Raw genomic sequence first — 22,713 nt, 5'->3', positions numbered from 1 at the left:
CTGCATCTAATGGCAAAAATATGGTTGCGCTGGCAAGTTTGGGACGCGACGTTTTTAAGGCACCGTATATTTGAGCTGTTGTTAACGCTTTTGGTTCTTCATTCTTATGTGAATCTATACTTCACACATGGGAGTTAATAAGATCAAGTACCAGAAATCGCCTCACTCTGATACAAGTGCTGCATTGTAATGATCAAGACTACACAGCGCCATCCTAGGATTTTAAGACTCGACCCTGATACAAGTGCTGCAAAATTATATTGCGTGACTCAATCAGTAGAAAAAGTTCCTGCTGATATAAAACACAGAATGTCGTTCTAACTTGGTAAAAAGCAGACAAACTGGGAATTAATATTTTATTTAATACATGGTATGTATATATTTGCTACTTGAAAATTAGTTATTTTCAAGCGTTCAAAGATCCGGAGTCTACCGGCAGCATTATACCAGTAATGTGAGACGAAGAACATAAAAATACTATTCCATCAGCTATAGTTTCTGGTTCCATAAATCCAAGCTTGTGAATTTTACTGAAATTTTCCATAATCTGAAAGATGATAAAATATATAATGTTTATAATATCATTCTTTGTTATTCTTTCACGTGTATAGTGTTTCATACAGTTCCGCCGTCAATAAGCATGTCGATTATTCGAATATATTACACGATCCTCGTCGGAAATTTATTGAAAATATGCAATATAAAATACAAGCATTCAATGCATATATGCATGAAATATTTAGATTTCAACCTACTTTCAATTCATTTATTTCAATATTTCGTCAATTGTGTTTAGAAATGATTTATGGCATGATGTATAGCTGCTTTCTCCTTTATACAAGTTAAGTACTTACATAGGTATAGTATAATGCAAGTGACTGTTAAATGGAACAAAAATTTGATATTATCATTCAGAAAAGGCACCAAAAATAATCTCATGCAGACTTTCAGTGTTGCAACAAGGCCAACTCCCTGTAATCACTTTATGGATAAACTCATGTGGATATCACAGCAACGTAACTAACCTTCTCAAATTGCTCTTTTGTGTATTTTGAATTTTCAACAAGTCTCGTTTTCACAACACCTGGACTGTTTGGTCAAAAAATGAGAGCAGTTTGAATTGAAGGAGATAAATTGAATGGAGTGGGTCAAGATTTCCTTCTATCAATATTGATGAATATAACTCCGTATGTAGGACTAAAATAATTGGGTAAATAATGTTGGGCTGGGTAAATAATGTTAGAAACGCAATTCGCTTTATACTTTCAATTTTCATATTTTTAAACTTCGGATTAGAGTTGGCACATCAGGCTACGTGCCATTTCGGAATGTGCCTGTTTTTTTTAAGATGTTTTTAATATTCTGATATTACTTTTAACGTGATTTATGGTTTTTACTGACGTCATACTTTTGTTGTAATACAATCTCCGAAAAACTCTACTTCTCAATTATTCAAATACCTCATTAATTACGACTGACTCGTTTTTTTTCGTTTTTGAAACAAAATGATCGGAAGATCAAAAATAATTTCAAATATATAGGTATAAAAATATCTTACTTGATGCTGTTAACACGAACGCCATATGAAGCACATTCTGAAAAACAAAATGTTGATAATAAGCGAACAATTGGATAAAATACATAACTATAAAAAATTATCTAACAGTAACACCTAAATGAAATTAGTTAAAGATGAGTAGTATATATGGTAGGGCAATCTTGTTATCATCTTAGTAAGATTTTACTGTTGTTTTATGAATTAATAATATTAAACCGAGTTGAACCAGAATTTCTTAGAACTGTGAACCGCCATAACTTTTTTTTACAGGGCATTATTTAGCTAAAAAGCCACAAACAATTTCTCAATGACCAACCAGATTTAATATAATTTATCGCAGTTCCACACTTGCTAAATACCTTTTCATGCGTCGGTGATTGGTATGGTCCACCATTCAACGAACAACAAGTTGTTATATTCTAAGGTATATTACCTGTGTCATTAGATTGATTTTAATTGTTTTATTTATGACTTTTGTCCCTAGCGATAATTTTTTCATGTCCCCAAATGAACGTTAGCTTTATTCATTCCACACACCTGCTGAAAACCCTCTTGTGAAATTGTCTAACGCTGCTTTAAACATTTCATACGACACATTGAATGTCAAAGGAAATGTTTTGAGACTTGCTGTACTTGACACATTGACCACGCAACCTAAAAAATACAAGCAAATACTGAAAAAAATCTTCGAAAGTTTTTGGTTGAATAAAATTGTTATTTTACCTTTTGTCTCTTTAAGGTGAGGCAATGCATATTTACAAAGAAAAACAGGTGCACGAACAAGAATCGCAAACAAATCTTCAAATAAATCAAGCTGGAGCTAAAATATGATAAATAAATAAATTAGAAATGTTAAAGTTAATTTGTAGTCACCGTCTAAATTCCTTTTGTACAATTTGACATGCATTTGGGAATATCTCTAATCTAACCCATTTTAAAAAGAACACTGGATCTTGTGTTGTCGAAAATCCGTCAATATATTATTGCACAATGTGATTGAAATATTTCATGTAACAGATAAATTAGAATTCGTTTGAAACCATAAATTTATACAATTGTATTCAAAAATCAATATCGAAATTGGGAATGTTCGATTCTTGGGGGTGGGCACGAAATCCTGTGATCAGAGTTCTTTCTCGTTTTGGTTTTATTCTCGAAATATCATAGAATCATGCATGAAATTGACTTGTAAAATAACATTGTGTGTGTCGCGCATTGAGCACATTCTTTTAAAATTCGGTGGTTGAAAGTTACTCGAATCTACAGTAAAGACCTATTTCCAAATCAATCTTTTCGCACACAACATATTGCAACTATTGCTATAAGATACAAACACAACTTACTTCAGAAATTGGACAATGTTCCAGGCGACCCGCGTTGTTTATCAAGATATCAATTCTGGAAAACTTGCTAACTGTTATATCGATCACGGGTTTCAATTCTTCAAACTTTGATAGATCTCCAACTATTTGTAAAACCTAAAATTCGTCATATTCATTTTAAACAAAGGTATAGTTCTTTTGTGATATTTTTATACTATGAGCAGAAAAGTTGAACTGCGCTTAAGTCGATTAGTTTCCACTCTAATTCATTAGCGACTCTTTTATAACGTTCATTGTTTTAGTTACTTTGAATTTAATAGTTTACATAGTTGACAAACCTCTGCGCCATTATCTCTACATTTTTTAGCAGTTTCTTCTAGTCTTTCTTTGTTTCTTCCACAAATTGTTAATTTTGCCACTTGTTTTGAAAAGGCAACGGCAGTGGCCTCTCCTATTCCACTTGATGCACCTGTTGTAGAAATAAAAACGAACAAAAAAGACCTGTAGCGGCAGGCTCATATAAGTTTTCGAAATTAACCAACTCTCTAATGTATGAGCTGGTATGATTTGGGGAAAGTGATTTCGCAACTGGATCAATTTATAAAAATATTGGCCCATGTGTTGAACAACGATTAAATTTCAGTTTTTTGTAGTAATGCTGTATGCCTATAATTAATCATCGTAAATTATCTTTTGCCTTGAAAAAAAGTTCAAATTTGGCGAACCCATGCGAGCGAGCAGCTGAGCATCATGGTGTCGTGTTAAATAATACTGTAAATCAGTAAGTCAAATATTATACTGTTTTATGCCCTTTTTACATTTTTTTTCAAAGCATGTGCCTAACGTTTCAGAACATTTCCACAAGTCCACTCGCACTGCCTATCATAAAACTCCATTTACGTCAAATAATTATACTCGAAAAAAACGCTCGAGTTTGTCGAGAAATAATAATTTTAGATTACTATAACGCAGAAAGCTATTGCCATTCACCTGTTATGATCACCACTTTTTCACTGAACTTCTCCATCACAGCACCAAGGCCAAACGCGTAATAAAAGGCTAGTTAAAGCACTGTTGCGGAACAAGATACCGGCAGCGTAGTCGTGCGAAGAAGCTTTGAAACGATCAATGAGTGATTGTTTTATATATATAGATATACAGGCTTGTCCATGGGAACGGGATGGGATAGCACACATTTGTATTTACCATGGGACACGAAAACCGTATGATTTTCAGAGAAATGATGGTAAAACATTTTGTAATGAACTTCGTGTCCATATATTATGAAGAGCAAAATATAATGCGACGCCAAATTATAACGGACAAAAACTCACGGCGCACTTGCACGAAAAAAATGCAGCTTTTCAAATAAAGCTCAATTTTGTTATCGCTAATGTGTACTGTATGCATTAGAAAGTTTGTAAACACGTAGGCATAAGGAATAAAGGCAAAAGGTCAACTCTTCTTCCTCATCTCTGCTCGATTTTCATTCAAAATGCTAACAAAATCACCCATATTCGCTAAACTCGTTTCAGTAGTTATATGAACTGCAGCTCGCGAAATGGCACCAGGTAGTTTTTCCCTCTATTATTATGTAAGAATAAAGGCAGACACTACGTAACAGGAAGTAAACGACAACGAAGAGGAAAATAAATTTATTGATTTATATACACACTAATGCGCCGCGACGCAACCTTCGGGAACCGCTGCCCTATTTTGAATGAGACATACCTCTGTACGTGCTTTGTTGAAAATTGAATGAGTTTTCAATTTTGACTAAACGCGTCCGGCAAAAGTTTCCTTCTGCGTCATACAGGCTAATTTGAAAGAAGAAAAAAACATAAAAATTTCACATCATATTTTTGTTTGGCATTATCCAAGAAGTTTAGGCGGTAATTTCACATCACATTTTCGTTTCCTAAGTGACTAAAGAGTATTTCTGCACAAATACAAATATATTTCGGTACTTCTTATATATAGTTCAACTATAACAACGAAAGCAGTTGCATGCATATTTAACTACTTCGATAATTTTTAAATAATTAAAACCATTATGTAGCCAACAATGAAAGAAGCTATAAAAAGAAAATATCCTTTTTTTACTATATAATATTAGAAATGCATCTATTTCTTGTAAATTTGACATTAATTGTTACACTAAGGATATTTCTAAATACAGCTCAAGTCTGTCCTAGGCCTGTCCTCTGGACTATCAATCTTTCTTATGGAAAAACAGTGAGCACCTATCTAAGTAAGACAACCAAACAAGTAAACACCCGCAATTTTGACAACTTCAGCGATGACAATTACTGCGTTTTCGATACACTAACCTTGATACCGTTATGATAGAAAGACATGTTTCCTGAAATAGGACATCGCAGACGACCGATCTCTGAATTAACGTGAAATGTATAAAGTTTGTCAACAAAAATATTCAGTGTGAATAATAATGGTATTATATTATTATTTCGACTCGTAGCAGTAACTATTATATTCTTTCAGTCAAATCCTCACCAGTTCCCGTTGCTATTTAAACCAGAATATATACCATTCGAAATTTAATGATGTCACCGGAACGGTGTGCAATAGACAAATGTCGCTTATATTGATCTTTCAAAATAAAGTTTATTCCACGTGCGAGATGCGCTATGGTCGATACAGTATCGCCTCTTTTACACGTATTATAAATTTACAGTACCTAGTGGAACTAACTAAAAAGTTTGAATAAACGAGTCAATGTGGTAAAGACTTCTGAGATTGTGTACAGTATATGCACTGAGCGACAAATTACTATATATATATTTAATTTCAGTCACAGATACGTGGAACGCAGATATTGATACAATATCAGGGTTTTGAAAACTTTGAATCAGCGACATGAGCTGTTTTGAAAGGTCCATGGTAGCTACCGACACTCCCAAATGTTTCTAAGTTCGAGAAGCCCATGGCGCTAGCAATGCACTATTCGTTAGTGAGAAATTTAAAAAAAGTCTAAAAATATTGGTCACTTCTATTGCCAGAGTTCCTAAAGCAAGATTTGTGGCGCCTGCTCGACTGCACACTTTGTCAGGAGATGGTCTTATTTTGGAGCCAAGCAGGAAGGTGGTATCCAGAATATGTTACAGCAATTTAAAATTCAACTTAATCGAAAATTTCTGCAACAGTGTGGAACGGATTTTTATATTTATCTCATGGAAGGGGACGACTGCCTAACCATGAAAAATAGTTGACCAGGTAGCCATTCCAGATACATAGACTTGACTGTGGAAACCCTAACTGACCAGAGTTATATCAACAAATATGCGGCTACAAGTATTAAACCTACGAAGTCACACAGGTAAATAGGCGGCGAGTGGTACCAAGCTTGTTTTCAACGCTCAACATGATGTGCCGACTTTAAATCGGAGTCGTTTTTTGCACGTTCGGAAGTCGGAGATAGAATTTCATTGTGCATCTGTAATCTGATTTTGGAACTTATCTATAACTCCACAGCCGTAAGAATACTTAAGGTACCAAATGATGTGTAAAGTTTTTTACAGATTATATATATCTAACGACGCTACACTTCAATTGTAGATCAAACACAAAAGACCCTAGCGTAGGCTAGTTTAGTCAATAAATAATAAAAATGTCATCTGTCAGTAGTTTTCTGTTTGCTAATAAATAAAAGAATATGACCCGAAGACCTGAATAAACGGACATACGTAAAGCCTACGCGGTGTTGTGTAATGCTCAAATTCTATGTCTTTTTTACTGTTCTTATATTTATCGAGACTCTCAAGCGTTCTAGTTTTGGACCACTAAGTTTTATATCGCCTTTTGAGGCCTATGTTGTTATGAGGTTTATGAGTTCAAGCGTTGGATGTAGGGTAAACAACAATTCTTTTTCATATTTGTTAAATGGTAATTTACAATATGGTATTTCCCTTTTTCAACCAGTTGTTATTTGTTAAGTTAGTTTGATGAAATTTACACAAAATGTTGTAAAATGGATTGCAGTTTTCGTGATACGCCCGAATAGGCACACATAATAAAGCGTTGGTGTGAAGTGTTCGATTTCTTACCCTTACCCAGACTGAATTGTTATGTAGTGAATAAACGAAATTTACTTGTTGAATGGGATTCCAATATAGGCCTACGTATCACTTCTTGTATTTTGTTATGTAGATGACAGGACTGTGTGATTAGCTTTCATAATTGCTTTTAGTCTAAATTTAAGTTCTTACTATTAATTACATTGTATATGAATATCTCTACATATATACAGCGTTAAAACAGATTAGATATGACTGACGCGATAACTCAAGAGGAGAAAGATTTGGCGGACAGCTTACAAGCAGTTTGCACACCTTATGGAGATGAGAGAATTACCAAACTAAAGGAATGTTCGGACATTTTATATAAAATGGGTAAATTATATATGGATAAAACGGAAACATCAACAGGTATGACACAAAAGATGGATTTTATTAAAAGTGCTACATTGCTACATGGGGCAAGAGTAAGGTTTGAAATAATTTCAGACACAGAAGGTATTGAAAATCTACAACCGGTTTTGAAATTATTGGATGCCAGATTATTAGCAGCATCCAACGCCGCAAATCAAGATATCAGTGTTGATAATCTTTCTAAAAATATCTACAGAGGATTCAAACTATTTCGTGGCTTAGAGAGAAATTCCATTGAAACTTTAGAATTGATTGAGGAAGATTTGACTGAATCTGAAATTCACCGTAAACAGAAGGAGAGAATTCAATCCATTCACAAACTTATGAAAAATACTACGAGTCATTTTAAACATTTAATGCAGTACATAGCCAGAAATTGCATAGATATTCTTGGGGATCCACCGTGTGCTTTTGCAATCGTTGGGCTAGGATCTTTAACCCGCGAAGAAATAACACTTTATTCTGATTTTGAACATGTCATTGTGCTGGAGGAAGGAGTACAGCAATCTACAGAATATGAAAAAGTGCAAGAATATTTCCGATGGTTCGCAGTGATTTTTCAAGTCGTAATGACAGGCTTGGGTGAAACAATCATTCGTAGTGTCGGTGTCAAATCTATCAATGACTTATATTCGGAAGATAAATCGAAAAATTGGTATTATGATATGTTCACAACAAGCGGAGTATGTTTTGATGGAATGGTTCCTCATTCTTGTAATACGCCACTTGGGCGACAAGAACCAACAAAAAAGAGACAACATAAAGTTGAACTCATTCAACCAGCAAGTAAGATGGCTTCCTATTTGACGACAGAAGAGCATATCAAGAATGGCTACTATCTGAAAGATATTTTAACCAGAACATGCTTTGTATATGGAGATAAAAAGGTTTACAACAATTTCAGATATCTTGTCGGCAATGTTATCGGAGAAGAAATGGATAGAAAAAGATATAAAGAGGTATTCGATGAAATAGAAAAGAACGTTAACGTGGGCGTAACCGGAACAACTTGGGTTCTCCACGAATCCGTGAAATTTGACGTGAAAACGTCTTTTTATCGACCACTTACAGCACTGATTGCATACGCTGCGCGCATTTATAAAATTTCTTCCAATTCTAGCTTTGATATCTTGTCAAAATTAGATTTTATGTTTGAGGGAGATTTCCATGAGACTCAATATGCACTTGCTACTGCCTGCGAACTTAGACTCAAGGTTTACGCAGAAGGAGGTTGTCGTAGATACAAAGTTACGCCAAACGACTTATACAAATTTATAAGCAAGAAATGTGCAGTAAACTGTCTACAACATACGCACAAGTTTGCTGAAGTTATGCGGGCTTACATTATGAAACACTTGGGCATTAAATCAAAACGTACAATCGAACCGGGACCTGGTATATCAAGTGGAATCACTCCAGCCTTGATGTTTTTGAGTGAATATGACGATGCGCTCACATCTCTAGAAAAAGAACTGACTGATATGTCCAATTTTAAAACCGAAAAACTAGAAATATGGCGCATTCATTCTGTTCTCATGGAGAACAGCAGACTCGGGATATCGCCTTCAGAAGAATGGTTAGAAACAACTGAAAAGAGACTGTTAAAAATCATCGAACATTCTGAAGATAATCTTAAAATTACAAATGCTTGTGGTTTGCTGTCTAATATATATGAAGACCAAGACAGACGAAGCGAATTGATGAAAATTCATAAAATTTGGTTCGAAAGAAGCATGGCTGACAAAGAAATTGCAAGCTGGTACTTCGATTTTGGTGGAAGTATGCTGATGATTCGTACCGATGAGGCTGTATCCATGGAGCAAGTCATGGCGCCGGAAGAAATGCTTGAATTGTGTAAGGAGGAATTATTAAAATACGATGATATATATTCGAATTTAGCATTTCGACTTGGGGTGGCAATAGCTCAGTTAAATATGGATATGCTGGAATGTGGAGCGCAAGGTTTACGTGATGTTTTAAACGACTCAATCGAACGAGGGTGTAAGAAAATTGGGAAACCCATGTTGATAGAATTTTCTGAAACTATATTGTGCACACAAGTTGGCCAAGACTTATTTGAAGACGGATATTACACATTAAAAGCCACAGATGTAATTCAGGAATCGCAAATGGGAATTGTGGGGAAAATAACAGCAAAAGATGGAATGGACCTAATGAAGATGATTTGTCTTTTAAAAGTAGCTGATAAAGAAACTGATGCATCCACTAGGTCAGATCTTATTAACAGAGCACTTGAAATATGTAGAAATCCACAAGATGATAAATTGAACAACTTTCGTTACAATAGTGCAATTTATTTGCTGTTAAAAATCGACATTCGTCGCATGGAAGAATTCGATGTTGATTTATTTATTCAGGTTTTTTCTGAATCTCCGAATGAAGTGCAAAATGATGGTCGTTTAAAATTTGTCATTATGACGACTTTCTCTTCACTTTTGCGTCGTTATCTTGATAAAATGATTGCAGGCGAGATACTGAAGTACTCAAGCAGATTGTGGAAAATTGTAAATATTTTTCGTCACCATTTTACCCATGCACATATTCTAGGTTTGCTGCGTGACCTTACGGAATCTTACGTCATTCGAAAATCCCTCTCAAAACTTATGATACAGACAAATAAACAAAACCTTTGGGAAACAATGAAAGTGGAATCTAATTCTTTCATTTCTATGCCGGCCTTAAGTTCTGAAATGGAAACATTTGATTTCTCTAAAAGCGTCAACTACTTTTGGAAATTGTTACATGCGGATCTCCGGAATGGTGATGTTAAGAATTACAACGTTCGCTATTTGATTGACATACTCTACGGCAACATTTGCGTATGGGTAAACAATTGCCTGCGTACATTCGTTTCAACAGCAATTCAAAGTCATTCTGGGAACGTACTCAGCAATGTTTCATCCACCTTCAGCACTGGCATTGATGCTTTTTACAAGTCCCGATACACAAGTGCTGCAAAATCATTCTGGAAAGTTATTAACTCTCAAAATACGACCAGAATGCTGAAAATCAGATCTATGGTAATGTTAAACCACACAGTGATTTTTAAAATGGATAATGGTTATACAGTACCAAACTTTTGGGAGGGTTATATTGCCCTGGACAATAAGATGGAAATGGAAGATCCAACTTCAGCGATACCTTCATTTTCACTTACGTAGAATAGAATATCGCCAGATAAATCATATATACTGTATATACTATTATGAAAATTGATATATGAACGTATGGTGTCGAAATATAACATAAATACCATTGTGATTTGCTTTCCGAATCTACTTTCGTGATTGCCATAAGTTCAATAACAATATATATATATTAAGTAAAACATTTTGGTACTTCCGTGGTATATGAACCAAGATGGCGGACACCGGAACGCAGTATGTGTACCAGCATATAGGCCATAATTTCAGATACAATCACTACGGTCCCCGAACTCGTAATAGGATTAAAATAGGGAACATTGGAACAACATTATCGCCCAACTCTAACCTGGTACACATATTATGTTCCGGTGTCCGCCTTCTTGGTTCTCATACTACGGGAGCGCTAACATTTTTATTATATGCACTGACTCAACACGACTCGTTACTTTCTTAAACAATCACTTGACCTATGCACTATTGAAATGTTCCATCCGTATACTATACACGTGACAAAATACTTATATTTTTAACACTGTCATTAGTTATAGCTCATCACTTGTAGTTTCTTCTAATTTTCTACTCAAGATATCCGCATCCCTACTCAAAGCACGAGACAGAAAATATAGGCTCCAACCAGCCCTCTAAAGTAAATCAAATCCCTCAACGAATTACCTTTACGTTTCTCTTAGCACTTAAGAATAGGTCAATAACTAATACTGTACTACTTGTTCACTCACAAGTTTACCAATTTGTGTTAGACAAATCGGCTACGTAGGATTAACTGTGAATCGCAATTGTCTTAATGCCATAGGAATTTGGTTGCCTACGTAGTGTTGTATTCTTTAGCATGTTTTCTCGTTCGGTATCAAATCCTATATTTTCAGGTTTAATACATGTTTAAACTACGCATTTATACGCCTTTCGAATCGAATAAGGTTTGACACAAGAAACCATGGTTAGGTAAGTAGCTACTCTAGTTTGGATCGGACCTACTCAACGTAATACATCCTGGGTAAGGCATGAGATTCAAACCCAATGAATTAACCCGCATAGTTACATATAACATTTTGTTCACTGTACCACTACACAAATTGTCAAAACTCTCAACTTTGGACATAATCTTTAATTACATATTATTTTATTGCAAATATCATTTTTATCAAACTTAATCAATTTAATATAACCTTGTTTGTAATTATTAAATAGACTATGCATTGAGTGACCCGAAGTCGAGGGTTAGGTAGGGTTATTCCAGTAATATGGGGAGAAGAACACAAGAACATTATCCCATCTGCGATTGTGTCTGGCTTCATGATTCCAAAAATATGAGTCTTTTCAAAATCTGCAACGCACTGTTGATAAAGAATGAGTATTTAACGAAGTTTGGGTACTCTCGTAGTGTGTGTATACCAGGTTAGGGTTGGGACATAATTCTATTCCGATTTTGCTCATTACTTATCGATTACGATCGGTAATTACGTTGATAGGTATTTGTCTATTTGTTAGTCTGTTAGACACACGCGATATCTCACAAAAGCGAGTTGAATCTGCTTCAAGTTTTGCATCTTAATTCATCATATCTCGGATTAAAGTTCATGCCTATTGATTTTGGATTAATTATGACGTATAATTAGCGAGTTATTAGTTAATTAGTGATAGGACACGCGGTGTCGCTATTGAGTCAGAGCAAAGGAATCGAAACCGCAGTTTCTGTTTTTGGGGATCCGCTAACTTTTGTCGCTGCAAACGATTGGTGCGTAACAATGCCCTGTCTGCGATATGGAACGTTTAGCTATTTTGGTTACAGGTCACTTCGCCCAAAATAAAATTAATTTAGTAGTGGAAGTAAAAAAGATTGCAGTTTTTACAAGAACCCAAACAACTTTTTTGCGTACCAGCGTTAATGGCGACGGCTTATAAATAGGAATTTGTTCAAAAAGAATTGTTTTAAAACAATTGTTTCAAATCAAGTTTTTTTTGCCTGTTTTGTTCAAAATGGCTGTACTATTTGATTTTTTTGTATTAAATAGGTTGAAGAAAAATGGATGTAAAAACTTGCCAAGCGCTTCTTATTTGCAATAACTTCTTCAAAACGCCACAAATAACGATAGAGGCTCATGTACACTTTTTCAAGCTGTAGTTCAGTGGTTGGCGCAGTAAGACGCACCCGATAACGCAACGCCATTGGGTGAACGACCCTGCGACGAAACCACCTTGCGAAAATTGAAAAGCGATCGAATAAATGAGTTTCTATGATCTTGAAAAACTCTATCACTTCAACCGTAAAAACAAAGTATGCTAAGCATAAATTAACCGAACAGTATTAACCGTAATTATGCCTTCATTTTATGAGAAAAATGTAAATACATGAACTCGAAATCCACATCATGGCGTCATAACAGATTACTTGAGGCGTCTTTGCATCAGAGGACTATTACAATTAACATAGGCCAGGCTAGCGTGTCTCATCCGCCGTCGATGTAAGCATATTCTTCATTATCGCAACCCACTCGTTTTGCCGAAGGCGCCATTCCTCTAATTGATTTTATAGTATGCTTGTGAGCTAATTTTCATGATTTTTCTTACTCAAAACATCTCTTTGTTATCTCGGATAAACATTCCGGTTAAAATCTTATGACTTTAGTGGAGATACGAAAGTCGCGATAAACTTTTCTGATTTTTATAATGACATGCAATCGTATTTAAAATTTTTATCATGTATACCCCAAGCATGGAAAGAAAATTTATCAAAAACACCTCAAGCCAAACCTCATCGTAGTCTAATCGAAGATATTCAAAGCATTGATAAATCTTCCCGATATATATATGTTAAGCTTCGTAATGTGAAAATTTTGATTCCTAATGAGAAAATAGAAAAATGGTCAAATGAATTTTGCAAGAACTTGGATAATTGGCAGTATGAAAAAGTTTTTTTATTGCGATATTGAATCGCGACTTAGATCTTTCCATGTCAAATTTGCTTTGAGAGCAGTACCTACAAATGACCTGATATTTAGAATAAATAGGAGTCCGAAGTCCGAAATGTACATTTGTGAGAGTCATGTCGAAACAGTGCTACATTTATTTTATTTCTGTCAATTTGTGCAACAATTTTGGGGAATAGTCAATGCATGGCTAACTGTTTAATATGGGTTAAATCTTAATCTGACATATAAAGAAATTTTAGTGGGGATAGGGCAAAACCAAGGGATAAACTGTGTTTTACTAAGTGCGAGATATAGGCATTTGAGTATCAAATTACTGTGACCACCCGCTTTAGTTCGGTATAGAATTTTGTATATATACTACTAGAACCTACGGATAGAGTTTATAATACTGTTTCAATTATTAAAATTTCCAATTCATTCGAGTTATTTCGAATCTCGTGTATGATACGGCGAAGCAAAAGACATTCTGGGGCTTTGACACATCACACACACGTCGGTGATGTTTTACTGGCGAAAAAAAAAATATACGCGATGAAAATGGCGAATCTGTACTTACCATGTAACTTTCTGAGAAATAGAAATCCTCAAAATACTGTCCCTTTCCCGAATTCATTTTATAGATTAATAACAAGAACTGAATTAATATTTTCTCACGATTTTTTTGTGAAATCCAGATTTAACGGTATTTGTCAAGGATTTGCGTAAAAAACTATCCACTAAATTTGTTTATAACAGGGCTTGAGCGAAAAGCTGATAATTAAATGACATACTTAGAAATTCGATCAATTCTATCAACAGTATTTCACATTGATGTTCAAGCTATTATGTTTATTATTTATTTCTGAGAACCGTCCTTGCGTTGCAATCCTCTACTGTGATTACCAAGTCGGTTTCAAGAATATGGAACTGAAATACAAGTGCATCAATAGAAGATGGGATCGACTAAACTAAGTTTGTATCTCGCGTGCGAGGAAAATGTTATGAACAAACCTGCTGTGATAGCAGTGTAGCGAATGTGGAACGTAACTAGGATTTATCGCGTCAATCAACCCTTCATATTGATGGTATGTAATTTTATTGCATGGGTAGGTCATTTGCCCTATTGCCTAATTATGATTTATTGCGGTCTTAGCAATGCTTTTTTGTATTTACCGATGTATGACGTGTTTGTTTTGAATTCAATTCGATCGTGCAACCTCATAATATACGAACATTGGAACGAATATATTATTTGCATATTGATGTCTGAAGAGTCAGATTGGAGTTTACTACACTAAAGTACGTTTTAATGGTACTGGGGTAAAGACACGCACGAGTAGGGCCATAGTCCCCCGATAGCAGCAATGTATTGGATACATGATGTATTTCCATGATGCGAGACATAAGCCTGACATTTCAAAATTTTATTGCTATGCGCTGAGCTTTATTCTCATGTCACACAAAGGTAAAAATCAGTTTTAAGGACTTAAAGTTTCATGCAAATAGATGGCGCATGGTGTAACTACCCAACGTATTCCATTATGTAAACATTCCGTCAGATAATACATGTAACTCTGTGTCAAAAATCTATGTAATTTACCAACAAACAACTAGAAAAGCTCGTGGTGAATTTCTCAAAACTTTCTGGAATTCAGAAAATCCGAGCCGTTTCTCCCCCGTTAAGGCATTAGCAGCTGTTTTCTTTATCAGTCAGGAAAAACTTTTTTGTTCTCTATAGTTAAATATGACAATGGACCGGGCTCAAACTTTTACATAAAGATATATATTCGAGACGCGGAGAAATTATTAAATAATTGAGAGTGTATTTTAATGGCTCGTGCTTGAGTAATAGCGCATGCATTATTATTGCAAACAATGTTTGTACGCCAAATATTTACGTTGCGCATCACATGAGTGTGATATGAATTATGATGCGCATGATGCATTCGAGAAAGGGTATATATATATATATATATTTAAACTGCAATTGTTAAATAACGACGTGTGACTTGTAATATAGCTGAGTTGAAAGTTTGTCTCGAAACCAATTGTCACAAGAAATGTCAAAGAAACAGATGAATCTTGAGCCGTCTGCTCCTACTGAACAAGAATTATATTCTGGCATGGTAGACGATGTCGGATATTATCAAGGTATATGTCATATTATTCTGTATACCATGGGATATTTTTAGATAGTGACAAAATTAATGCTTGCGTCAATATTACCTCTAAAACTGTATGAGATTGTCGAATAATGTAATTGTTTTTGAGACAAAGAAGTTTTTTAAAAACCTCTTATTTCAGTTGTTCAAATCATGATTTCTACCTTTATAGGCATCATGCTGTCCATTTTCCATTGAACTGATAGTCCAAATTAATATGCTTTAGCAGTTTTTATATAGCAATATTCAGCATTTCCCGAGCTTATATTTCACACTGTGATGACTTATATTGATGCAATATGTAAAGAAAGGTAGTTTGATGGACAAGGCACCTAATACAGTTGTTATTTCTGGCTTTCACCTTTTGGCAGAAATTTACATTCATTATAATGAAATCCGTATTCATTCAGGTAATACTTAGAAGTACAACATAAGAATGAACAAGTTTTTCCATTAATAGATTCGCCACCGCCTTACACCGAAGTTCAACCGAATTCACATCTCGCTGCAGAAATGAACGGGGCTACGAGTCTATCGGCTGATGCTCAGAATATGATGTTGGGTATGTTAAACACTACTCGTAATGAATCACTTTGAAATATTTTCTTACTTCGGCAAATATTGAAATGGTATTGTTTTATGGAAACCCCTTGACTTCTTAGTCCCTGAATAGCGATTGATTACTTTTGCAGTTTTGTATAACTGTCCATGTTAAATGACACATCTGTCACAAGCTTGAAACTACATGGTCAGGGCTATAGTAATTCATGTGTCTCGAGGACCATTTATAATAAAAAATACACATCAACATATCTTCCGAGCATTCGAGATCCGATTCGGAAAACAAATATTCAATTTGATTCTGAAATCATGAGGTATTTGAGAAAGCTCAGTCCTATTTGAATTTCCCATTATACGGAACCTATTCTTATTACGTGACTAAGTTGCAAATTACTGAGTTCTTTGTCAACATAATTTCATCTCATTTGACGTTAATACATTTATTGTTCAGAGCCTGCAAGAAACTTGATTCAAAACTCAAAATTCCATGAAGCGGCATCATTGCTTGAGAAATTACCTTTGTCAACAACTCAACAACTCATGTTGGCAGAATGCTATATCCGACTTCATCGAAATATGAATGCAACAAAGAGAATCATCGAACTTGAAACGATGTTGACTTCATCACACCGACCGAAATTGAGTGATGTCAACAAAGTGATTAACAGTTATATTGATAATTCCCAATATATTCGTGCTTTAATTTTAATTCTCTGTTCGGCTAATCTGTATAAGATAGAGTTGAGTCCCGATGTGGCTATTGTAAGGTTCCACAGAGAGAGAGCTGTGAAAGTTTACGATATCATAATTTCGATGAAAAAGAAGGGGAAGGAAATGCATGCTATCGCCAAAGATTTTGGGGTGGAAATCCTGCTAGAGCTTTTTTCGGTCGTGCAACGTTTTCGCGATATTGAACCAACTTTGAAATTCAATCAAGAGGCATACTGTATAAGCCTAATCGCAGCTATGTATGGTGCTATTGAAGAATATAAAGAAGAAATAGACTATTGTAATATTGGTATTAACTTCATGAAGAAAAAGTTTGGTGAAGGTGCTCAGAAATATCGTGTTTACGGTCATTTTTGGAATAATAAAGCAATAGCTTACGGCCTAGAGGGTAATCACATTGAATCGGAGAAAAGTTACGTAGTAGCTCTGGAATGCTACCGCAAAGTTCAAGATTGGACGAGCGACGAACAAGAGAAAAAGTTTATAGGCGGAGTTGAAAGTCGTCTCAGATCAGAGCGAGACCAAATTATGAAAATGAATAAATAATAATTTTTTTTAAACCATTATTCTAGTAATGATTTACTTTGTATAGAATTGATGAATCGATCTCCAATAATGATCACCAATTATAGCCAAACATATTTAAGACTTCGAAATATGCCAATTTTTATGAATCAAGAAATCATTTTTAATTTTTGTAATAACAAAGCCCAAAGTAAGGCTTAGAACGATGATATATCAAGACTGTATACTCTCTCACGTTGTTTCTTACACTTTTAACATGAAAACTATTGTGTAACACGTTTTTATTTCATCCTGCAGCATTTGAGCAAATGTCCTAATAGCTGAGCAAACTCATATGAATATTGTGTATACGGGATTAGGTCGTCGTGAGCAGGGTTGCCATATTGACTTTTTAAGGCCAAATTTAACAATTCGGTATGGTAACAAGTTGGGTGTCAGAATTCCAGTTTGGCGTTCCATGGCTCTTTATGTCTATTCTATTGTTTATTTATTTAAAATCATAAGGATTACAATATCTAGAGTGCAACAATAGCCTATGAATGTTTCCCCGAACATGAACTTTCTTATTCACTTCCGTAATATTAACTAATCAACAAGCTGTTAAAAATGACGTAACAATGGAAATTTCAGTACTCCCGAAGTATGTGAATCAAGATGGCAGACATCGGAACGTAGTATGTGTACCAGGCTAGGCCATAATTTCAGGTACAAATATTACGGGAGTCACTTGGTTAGTCCCCGAACTCGTAATAGAACTAAAATAAGGAAAATTGAAATAAAATTATGTTCATACTTTGGGAGTACCGAAATTTTAGCAGCCTCTCACTCACTTTCGGCGGTCAGACAAATTTTCAGGCATGGTTGTAAACATTGCCTCGTTTTCGTGTTTTTTTGTGTTATTTGTCAGTTTTTAGTTGTGTTTCCGAAATGTTAAGTATGAGTCAAATACCCTTAATGATCCTTTCATTTTCCCAGAAGATTTAGTTTAATAATTCACAGTAATCAAAAATTAGTGCAAAAATAATTGATAGGCTAGGCTAGACTTCCCTAACGGCACTTTTAAATTTTAGGTGGTTGAATATTTTGAATGAAAATGGTGGTTTGAAAGACGTAAACAGGCACCACTAAATTAGGCATGGAAAATTTTGCAATGGTAAAGTATAGCAACCATTTTCCCAAGATCAAAGGTCGGGGAAACATCCATTGCTTAGCTAATAGCTTCTTAGCATTTAGATATTTCCCCGAGCATCGTTTTTGAAGAGAAACATTATCTCCAAATTCAGGCAACGGTGATAGGAACAAAATTGGCACCCAATTATGGGAACATGTTTATGGCAAACCTGGAATCTGAACTATTAGACAAAATCCCGTTAAAACCACAGTACTATTCCCCCTTCATTAATGACTGTTTCCTCATATGGACAGATGGTAAAGAGAAAGTATCAGAATTTGTAACTTTATCGAATTCTTACTTTACGATTAATTCAATTCCAAATCGTGCAACAATAAATTGAAATCAGACTTGCTTCCCCAATCAATTGTACAGTATCGGTTTGAATGCTCCGGGCCATTGGGTTGGTTGACTTGGAATATTAACCTTTAAAACTATCTAGGAATCTGATTTTAATCTACCTCAGCTCCATTTTTTTTTTACATATTTTAGCAGTTTCACCCAGTCTTTATATATTTCTTCCACATATTGCCAACCTGGCCCCCTCGTTTGCAAATGCTATTGCCGTGGCAGCTCCTATTCCACTGGAAGCACCTATTGTAAAAATGCCAGATTGCAATCATGTATTATATCGGTGGACGCAGAACTCATTGCTCGAGTCCTGCATATATAGGTAAAGGTAACATAAACGATCAAGAACAGTCCTGATCGGCTACGAACGATGAATAACTAACTACTTGTAACTTGCCTGTAACAAATTACAACTTTCGAGCAGAACTGTTTCATTCTGTAAGGCTGTGCAACAACTCCGAAAAAGTTTGTAAGCTTGCAATCCGCACTAGACAAATTTCGTCATGGTTCAACGCACAAATTTTTTTATACTCAACGAGGCTTCCCGATATATTAATACAGTATACGCAATAGTCAATGTAAACCAATCCAGGCATTAGGGTACTGTATTAAATTACCATGAATTTCGTATGCATACTAGAACCAATGACATTAAACAACATGATAGGCAACTCTGACGTCACTCCATAAGACTACAGGCGAAAGATTGTATTTCATGATACGCTCCAATGCACATATTTCTCGTCGCCTTTCGCGTCCGTTTTCCGCTTGCTTTTGCTACTCGGCGTCTTTTTTACGTGTAGTACCTGCCTTTTTGCGCCTGTAACAAAACAAAATAATCTCTATATCTAAGAAGTTTTGCTCACTTGGAAATCTGGAATGGCAGGCAAGCTGTAAAGAGCAATTCTTGGCATTCATAGACGTTTTTTTTTTATCAGAGAAGAGTACAAACGCGATAGCGGGAAGATTTGTGTGGAACATTTTGCAGATAATGACAAAGTTCAAAGTTTGTAATTTTAATGTTTGCGCTTAATCATTGAAATTTCATTTGAAGAGGGTGTCCTACAAAACTGTGCTGTGATACAATTCCATAACACAAAGTTTGCACCTATCGAACTTGCTTTTGTAGGTGAATTTATTAGCCATATTACATATTCAGTTAATCGTAGGTAACATTGCTGGTACATAATGCATCGTAGATAGGTTTGTTTAAATTTAGGAATTTAGCTCATAGCCCACTAATTAATATTATCTTATATGCAGGAGGTTGCAGGGCTGAATTCAACTTGCAGCGACCGATCACCTGACGATGCTCATTTAGTTTGGCTCGAGCAAGTCTTCTTGAAATGCTTGTGTGGATGGAAACTACCTATATTTTTTGCCTTCCTCCGATTTTAGACAAATTTATTCTGAGGGATTTTGCATATAATTCTCATTGATTGTTGGCTGTTTATAATTCCTATTGATTGTGAATTCTGATTATAACAAAGAGTTAAAAATTTTTTACCTAATTTACTGGCACCTTTTTCTTGTCAATACTCCAAGCTGAGGTAATAAACAAGACAATACATTTATGTCATCTGAAGGCAAAATATGCACACTAATTATTAGTTTGGCACATTGAGTTAATACATCATGACAGAAAATACAAGTTAAAGATATGTATGACCATCACATGGTAATTAAATTAAAAAAAATTAATAGGGGCTGTGGAGTATGAAAAGTTCAAGACAAAGAAAAGAACAAATGTTTATAGCTCATGAACTCTCAATTTTGCCTCCATTGCTTTGTGAAGGCCAATATATTTCGAGTGGCTGAACTGGTTTATCTTTATGATAGCAACGATTTTGTATTTAATATAGCGATATTTTTTAAATTTAATTGAAGTGATATTATTTCCCAAAGCAATGCTTGAATCGTCTAGAATAGATCAGTGGTGTCAAACTCATGAGTTTTCGAGAGCCGCATTGCATTTTGGAAATTGTAAAAAGGGCCGCAAACAGTTTTTGATAATGTATACTTAAAAGATATTTTCAAGATAGTTTTAGTTTGCGACATGACATATATTGTGATGCAACTAAACAGTTGGATTAAGTTTTATTATTTTTTCAATTTCAACTGCAATTACATATTAATATTTGCATTCCACTATTATTGCAACATTTGCAAGTTAGCCTACTGTATTTGTTATAAAAAATCATAAAATTCTATGTACAACCATCAAAATCATTTTTGAACAAGCTTTAGATAAGGAAAGAATAATACATACACTAAAAATAACTTAATCTAAATATATGACCCTAAAATTAACAAAAATACTACAGTATAAACTCAATGTTTTAATAATTACATTTGTCCTGACGTTTGGCTTCTTTTTTGTGTCACCAGCATACTAGGGCCAGGCTAAAATGAGTTTATAGTACCAACTCTAACTAACGAGGCCACATGATCATGGGTTAATCTGGATCTTTGCGAATGTTTAAATAATTCCAGTAATGCAAAAAAGTTACTTTTATCATTTCATGTCTAGATCAGTGAAAAAACAAATGACAGATTTTTTCGACAAGACATTTCGCACCACATTGCGTGGCATAGGATTGCTTTAATTATTATTGATATTGATTTTTAGTAACTAAGTCGTTGTATAATTATATTAATATACAAACACATGGAAATTTTCTGTTCGAAGTTGGTCTTCGAATTTGTCATATTGACTGCTGAGCTTATTGTGTTTTTTCATTGTATTGAGGGAAATATTACAAATTAAACAATGTGCTTCAGAATTTTGTGAAAAGCAGAAATATTGCAACTCCCATTTTCTTCGAAAATGCCACCTTCTTCATGTACTTTGCGTTTAATTTAATCACTCAAGTGTTTTATTCAAGTATTCTTTTGCTAGCTTGATGTGTATTCTTAATTGGGTCAAAAAGTGGACAAAAAAAAATTGATATTCCAAAACTACTTTCAGTAAATTGTTTTCTGTGTGAATAATCAATTTCACTTTAAAAGGTTTGAAAAATCTATTACATTTAGATAAAAAAAAACTTCCAGAATACTATTACAATTATTGTTAATCGTTCGAGGGAAGTTGATGAACCAAATATAACACAGGTGCAGTGAGTTACCCGTAATTCTCATTTTTAAAAGCTGTTTTTAGGTATGTCTGGCGTGTTTTGTGCCTTTTTACAAACAAGACCGCTTATGCAATCTTACGCTTTGGAATTTTTAGCTATTTTCCTCAAGCCCTGCAGGATGTGGGGGCCATACACAACTCTACCGGAGGGTCAAATGTCTTTGCATGCCTCCATAGGTTGTTTTTCTATTGCAAACATTTATGTAGTACTCTAATTATATTTATTGGAATCACACTGTCACTGATATGTCGCCAGACTTCTGATATCTCCCCTTCTGCTATAGTTGTCCTGTGAATAAATAATAGGAAATTGAGATTAGACGAATAGTTGAAAGTTTTGCTTTATGTCGGCTTAATTTCTTGATTGATATACTTACTATTTCTACTATTGCCTCTTGTGCTGCAGGAGTCTCACAATGCTTAGACAGGTTTGTCCACAACTTTCACATCTGAAGAAAGAGAGGAAATTTATTAATTTTCGTTAAGAATAAATAAAGCAGTCTATATGATTTAGAATGGAAAAGCTAATAAATCCAATATCTTATGTTTTATGTAAAAAATATTTTACTGAATTTGGTATATAAACCAACTAATAAAAGGGTTTAGTCAGAAAATTACAAGCATTCGTGGCTCCAAATACTTGAGAGATCAGACTATAC

The 22,713-nt window shown here is 34.7% G+C and overlaps 3 protein-coding genes and 1 long non-coding RNA gene across 5 annotated transcripts; 3 read left to right on the top strand and 1 right to left on the bottom strand.

Annotated features, from left to right (window-relative positions):
• Positions 1-347: 347 nt before the first annotated feature.
• Positions 348-4,932, bottom strand: LOC120339352 (putative oxidoreductase TM_0325). Of its 2 annotated transcripts, XM_078116324.1 has the most exons (9): positions 4,612-4,932; positions 3,871-3,994; positions 3,219-3,349; positions 2,902-3,036; positions 2,282-2,378; positions 2,096-2,212; positions 1,559-1,595; positions 1,026-1,089; positions 348-547 (listed from the first exon to the last, which is right to left on the bottom strand). In XM_078116324.1, the coding sequence occupies exons 2-9, from the start codon at positions 3,905-3,907 to the stop codon at positions 407-409; spliced, it is 759 nt and encodes a 252-aa protein (XP_077972450.1). In that variant the 5' UTR covers positions 3,908-3,994; positions 4,612-4,932; the 3' UTR covers positions 348-406. The 2 variants fall into 2 exon arrangements, with proteins under 2 accessions (XP_077972450.1, XP_077972451.1); XM_078116325.1 differs by lacking the exons at positions 348-547; positions 1,026-1,089; positions 4,612-4,932 and adding an exon at positions 1,134-1,197 and having other exon boundaries at positions 3,871-4,551.
• A 2,220-nt stretch (positions 4,933-7,152) lies between these two features.
• On the top strand, positions 7,153-11,633 carry LOC120339477 (uncharacterized). Its single transcript, XM_039407613.2, has one exon. It carries the CDS (start codon positions 7,166-7,168, stop codon positions 10,508-10,510), a length of 3,345 nt encoding a protein of 1,114 aa, XP_039263547.2. The 5' UTR covers positions 7,153-7,165; the 3' UTR covers positions 10,511-11,633.
• Positions 11,634-15,466: 3,833 nt separating this feature from the next.
• LOC120339628 (uncharacterized) lies at positions 15,467-17,693 on the top strand. The gene is made up of 3 exons (XM_039407795.2): positions 15,467-15,573; positions 16,045-16,146; positions 16,597-17,693. The coding sequence occupies exons 1-3, from the start codon at positions 15,483-15,485 to the stop codon at positions 17,418-17,420; spliced, it is 1,017 nt and encodes a 338-aa protein (XP_039263729.2). The 5' UTR covers positions 15,467-15,482; the 3' UTR covers positions 17,421-17,693.
• A 1,894-nt stretch (positions 17,694-19,587) lies between these two features.
• Positions 19,588-20,433, top strand: LOC144427349 (uncharacterized). Its single transcript, XR_013477912.1, has 2 exons — positions 19,588-19,927; positions 20,185-20,433. It is a non-coding gene; the product is annotated as an uncharacterized LOC144427349 (long non-coding RNA).
• Positions 20,434-22,713: the final 2,280 nt, after the last annotated feature.

The sequence above is a fragment of the Styela clava genome, chromosome 9 (genome assembly GCF_964204865.1).
Source record: "Styela clava chromosome 9, kaStyClav1.hap1.2, whole genome shotgun sequence".
Classification (NCBI taxonomy): domain Eukaryota; kingdom Metazoa; phylum Chordata; class Ascidiacea; order Stolidobranchia; family Styelidae; genus Styela; species Styela clava.
This window is presented reverse-complemented; position numbering and strand designations above follow the sequence as displayed.

Excerpts from the sequence above, each read along its gene's own strand:
- LOC120339352 (XM_078116324.1), bottom strand. The coding sequence starts at position 3,907 with ATGGAGAAGTTCAGTGAAAAAGTGGTGATCATAACAG. Across the intron at positions 2,379-2,901 it reads AACATTGTCCAATTTCTGAA|CTCCAGCTTGATTTATTTGA; the intron begins GTAAGTTGTGTT and ends ATCATATTTTAG. Across the intron at positions 1,596-2,095 it reads CACAAGAGGGTTTTCAGCAG|AATGTGCTTCATATGGCGTT; the intron begins GTGTGTGGAATG and ends TTTGTTTTTCAG.
- LOC120339477 (XM_039407613.2), top strand. The coding sequence starts at position 7,166 with ATGACTGACGCGATAACTCAAGAGGAGAAAGATTTGGCGGACAGCTTA.
- LOC120339628 (XM_039407795.2), top strand. The coding sequence starts at position 15,483 with ATGTCAAAGAAACAGATGAATCTTGAGCCGTCTGCTCCTACTGAACAA. Across the intron at positions 15,574-16,044 it reads CGATGTCGGATATTATCAAG|ATTCGCCACCGCCTTACACC; the intron begins GTATATGTCATA and ends TTCCATTAATAG. Across the intron at positions 16,147-16,596 it reads TGCTCAGAATATGATGTTGG|AGCCTGCAAGAAACTTGATT; the intron begins GTATGTTAAACA and ends TTTATTGTTCAG.